A 4,677-nucleotide genomic window follows, 5' to 3' on the forward strand; every position below is an offset into this window, starting at 1 on the left:
CAATCTAAATATCCTTAAAAAATTTTAAAATTAAATATATATTATGAAAAGTTGATCTTCACACCAGATACAGAATTTGAACCTAAAGGGCCACTTGCTTCTACATGAGACCTTTACATGACCTGAATGATTTTTCTTCTTTTATTTTTCTCTTTTTCTCTTTTCTTTTATAATCACTTTTGCTTTTTGTTTTATAGAAAAGAATATATGCAAATAATTTTTAAGAAAATGGTCCTTAGATAATAATTAGTTGAATGTTCTATAAATTCTTGACAGGTATTGATATCTGTTTTCTTTCCATTCATTTTTATATCAAATTATGAGAACCCATAAAATTCAAAGTTGTACTTATATCTAATAAAGAAGCAACAATAGATGGAAACCATCTTTTTTTTTCTTTTTTTCTTTTTTTATTTTTTTTTTTGCTTTTTTGCTGTACATCAACCCCAAAATCCAATGGAAATATAGTTAATTATAGGAATTACTTTCACCATATCTACCCTTTTGGAACATGTTATGAAATTGCAAAATCAAACTACTTCACCCTTTTACTTAAAATTTTTACCAAGCTAATAATAGAAAACTAGAAAGACGCACAAGCTATACACATTGAGAATCTTCTTCTTCTTTTTCCAAGAAACAGACACTATCACCCTCAGCTTTTTACCCTAATTATAATATGTCCTTGCCTTTCTATATTTCCTGCTTCAGTACTTGCTGAAATGAGAGGAGAAACTTCATTAGAAGTTCACGAAATCATGAAAGTTTCATTAGATTTCTTTCTTTCTTTCTTTCTTCGATGTAATCATTTTGGACTCATGATTGTTGTGGTGATGCACGAGCAAAGGCCATGAAACCTGTGGCCTCGGCTTTCCAGCGAAGCTCCATGTCTTGTGCAATTCTTCTTGCATCAATAGACGCACCGAGCAGGCCACGCTTTGTAAAGCCTACTGCATACAACCCATTTTCACCTTTCCATCCATTTGGGAATGGCTTGTGGGGCAGTCCCTCTTTCTCTGAAAACATTTCGTTTCCCTGATCGAGCACGAAAAATCATGATCAGAAAATCCCATATTCCTCATCTATCTTTTAGAATATTAACAACAATTAGCATTAGCTCAACATTAAATAAACAAACCTTCAACCAGGATGGTACGTTGCTTTTGTAACCTGTGGCAAGGATTATGGCGTCGAAATTTCCTATGCTTCCATCAACAAACTCCACACAGTGATGCATTAGTCTATGTATTCCCCGACAAACCTATGAATTAGTGAAAAAATCAAATGATTAGGTTACAGATCAATCTGTGCTTGGATGCTTCCATAGTACAGACAATCAAGTAATCTTAAATGATGTCCAGAAATGTAAATGACCTTAATATCCCCGCTTCTGATCTTAGCAAGAGTTCCGACATCCAAGACTGGTGTTTTTCCGGTGACATTTTTGAGCTGGATAGGACCAAGTTTAGGACGATTGAGGCCGAACTGAGAAGTATCACCAAGCGTGAAACGAGACACAAGCAATAAAATTTGATCGACAAGGCGCATGGGAAACCACTTGAGCAGCCACATGGACAATCCAAAAGTTGATCTTCCAAGCATCTCTTGAGGCAGGACGTGCACCTGCAATAACAAAAACCCAAAAGAAAAGTTGCTTAAAAAGCTTTTAAAAAAGGGAGTCATAGATAAGATTGCAAATGAGCCCCCCAAGCGTGTGCAGTGTGAATTTGCTTCTTTCATTGCAATGTTATTTTCCATACTTTAGAATCTGCAACACTTTCCAGAGAAAGTTTTTTTATTAAAGAGAAGAAACAGGCTGTAAGATTTAAGAGTTTTTGGAATGCTGACTGTGGTTACGCATGCAAACATATTCCAAGAAAGTAAGAAAAATACATAATATACAAGCAAAGAAAATATGTAAGAAAATACATTTCATAGCACTAAAGCTAAAGTCAACAACACAAAACAAAATAAAGTTCACAAGAATAGTTGAGTTTCAGAACAAGTAATTTCCAACTCCTTCACCAAGTGGGTGAAAGTGGCACAAATTAAAGAGTCTCATCGTTGCTTTGTTTCTGTTGTGGCAGAACATATTCCCAACAAGTATAATATTTTTCTATTTTCTAAGCTTATATTATTATTATTATTATTGGCAAAGTAAAAAAAACCCAATATTCCCAATTCGAAAATGAAGATATTTTACAACAACTTGGTGCAATATATCAAATAATTTCATGAAAAGAAAATTTGAAAGCTTTATTCATTTTTCATCAAATTAATTCATTGCTTTGAAGGGAAAGGGGAAAGATGGAGAGAGTGTTACGTTAAGGAATCCTAAGAATGGCACACAAGAATTTGAAGGAGGTGTTTTTTGTGATGAGAAAGATTTATTACCAAATCAAGAAAAAACTTAGCATGGCACTCGCACTTATAATAAAGGTGTGAGAGAGAGGTTAGGGATGCTCACCGAGTCTCTAACGACCATGGATGGGCGAGCATTATAGTTGCAAAGATCCAAGCAAACCTCCATGCCTGAATTCCCACATCCAACCACCAAAACGCTCTTCCCACGAAACAACTCCCCGGTCTTGTATGAACTTGTGTGAAGAATCGGACCCTCAAATTGATTCATTCCTTCAATATCTGGCACAACCTCCTCAGCATTTTCGCCGGTGGCAACAATTAGCCATTGGCATACATACTCCGTCTCCTCCTGCTTCAGCCCCAAGGTCTTGATCCGCCAGAACCCACATCGTGGATCAAATTCTGCACTCACCACTGTGTTATTAAAGACTGGTGCTAGACCAAAATGCTTTGCGTAAGCCTCCAAGTAGGCCAGAAACTGTTGTTTCGTCGGATATGTTGGGAAATTTGATGGGAATGGCATGAGAGGGAGCTCGCAGAACTGCTTTGGAAGATGTAGGCGGAGACGATCATAAGTTTTGAGCTGCCACAGGGAAGCTATACAATTAGACCTCTCAAGAATCAAGCTTGGGACGCCTCTTTCTTTAAGGCAGGCAGCTGTGGCCAGACCTGAAGGGCCAGCGCCAACTATGACAGGTCCAGGCACCCATATACACCTGCTCCGTGATATAGCCATGTTATTGGTGAAATGGTCATGAACCCTTTTGCCTTCCACTTCTTTCAAGTAGTCCATGAGCACGGGAGCTAAAATAACCATTGAAAAACAGCTAGCTAACTAAATTTTCTCTCAAAAGGATAAGGAAGTTGATGAAAAAGAGGAAACTAAAGAAAACCCACGAGTGAGAGAATCCCTTTTCGACACAAAATATGACTCATTAGTCATGAACTCTCGCTCTATATATAGAGATTATGATGAAATTTGAGACAGAGTATTATCTTATCTAAAAAAGATATTTGAGAGAGAGATATATAGAATTGGGAATCCTGGATTTGTGGAAATATGGATTTTGAGAAGGTCTTACCTTCTTTCTGAAATCCGGCGAGAGCTACGGACCCAAAAACTAACACTTTCTGGCTGTGATTCTTCACACTATTGAATTGAGATTCAAATAGGACTGCATCTATTTATATATAGAGTAGAAATTCTTTTGCTTTTTCTTTTCTTTTTTCTTTTTAGTTTTGTCTGATAGCATGACGAGACTTCTCTAGCTCTATTAGTAAATCACCAACTACCATTAACCAACCTCATCTCTTGGAGGAAAGCTGGACGGGAAGAAGAGAAAACAAACAAAACAGACATTCTACTCACAAGGACACAATCAACCACTCACTGGTCCTATTACTTAATTTTTACAATAATTAGAATATGATGTGCCAATGTTAAAGTGAGATTTTTTTTTTTTTTTTATAATTGGTTGAGAAATTCGAATAGGAAATCTCTTAACTACTCCGGAAACAGCTCATTAGCTCATAATAATGTAATATGTTTTAAACCATATAAACCTACATATTCATTAACTAATTCATGTACTATAATTTTATCAAAGTTATATATAATTTTCATATTTATTATTGTCACGAAGAATTTGAAAGAAAGCTGGGATTAGAGCTCTTCCTTTGTTTAATGGAAAATTCTTAACTATACTGAATTTATACTGCTTGATGTTCTCATATCTAGATAATAGAGTTTTTCAATATCAGTATGGACTTAGAGAGAAAGACCCTCCTCCCCTTCCTTTTCTTTCCTTTTATCAGCTAGTGAGGTCTAACGGCCTCCATCCATGAAACAGTGTCACCTGTCTCTATCACTCAATTCGTATATACGGATGTATCAAACTCCTCTTCAATCCAAACGGCCATTTAATTTTCTTAGCACACATGCGGGTGGGGCTGCGAGGTGACTGAGCCTGAGGGAAGAGTTGGATTCCTCCCGCTGAACTTGGGCTCGCGGGTGACTCGGTCTGCCTCATACATCTGAATCAAAACTTGAAATGTTGGATAGGTAGGTCTGAAGGGTTTCGCGGGTTTTGGGCCATCTCTACTTTTTTGGGTATGGTCTTATTCAGGGTAGATGAGACATGGAACCATCATTCTAAAAATAAATAGAAGATATAACAACAACAAAATCTTTTGCATTGCATGTTGTGTATAAATATGCACAAAATCTATAAACACAGCAGAGTATTTGTTGTTTCCAAAGATTCTTTTTTCAGAGGTGCAATTTGGTTGGAGGCGTGCTCTTTAACCACTGTT

The 4,677-nt window shown here is 36.6% G+C and overlaps 1 protein-coding gene across 1 annotated transcript; it reads right to left on the reverse strand.

Annotated features, from left to right (window-relative positions):
* Nucleotides 1-514: 514 nt before the first annotated feature.
* On the reverse strand, nt 515-3,678 carry LOC110603417 (indole-3-pyruvate monooxygenase YUCCA2). Its single transcript, XM_021741142.2, has 4 exons — nt 2,468-3,678; nt 1,375-1,623; nt 1,139-1,261; nt 515-1,035 (listed from the first exon to the last, which is right to left on the reverse strand). Exons 1-4 carry the CDS (start codon nt 3,179-3,181, stop codon nt 817-819), a joined length of 1,305 nt encoding a protein of 434 aa, XP_021596834.1. The 5' UTR covers nt 3,182-3,678; the 3' UTR covers nt 515-816.
* Nucleotides 3,679-4,677: the final 999 nt, after the last annotated feature.

Source organism: Manihot esculenta, chromosome 16, assembly GCF_001659605.2.
Source record: "Manihot esculenta cultivar AM560-2 chromosome 16, M.esculenta_v8, whole genome shotgun sequence".
Classification (NCBI taxonomy): Eukaryota; Viridiplantae; Streptophyta; class Magnoliopsida; order Malpighiales; family Euphorbiaceae; genus Manihot; species Manihot esculenta.

Coding starts and splice junctions, on each gene's coding strand:
- LOC110603417 (XM_021741142.2), bottom strand. CDS start 3,181: ATGGTTATTTTAGCTCCCGTGCTCATGGACTACTTGAAAGAAGTGGAA. Junction 1,624..2,467: donor CCATGGTCGTTAGAGACTCG/GTGAGCATCCCT, acceptor TTGTTATTGCAG/GTGCACGTCCTGCCTCAAGA. Junction 1,036..1,138: donor ACGTACCATCCTGGTTGAAG/GTTTGTTTATTT, acceptor GTGCTCGATCAG/GGAAACGAAATGTTTTCAGA.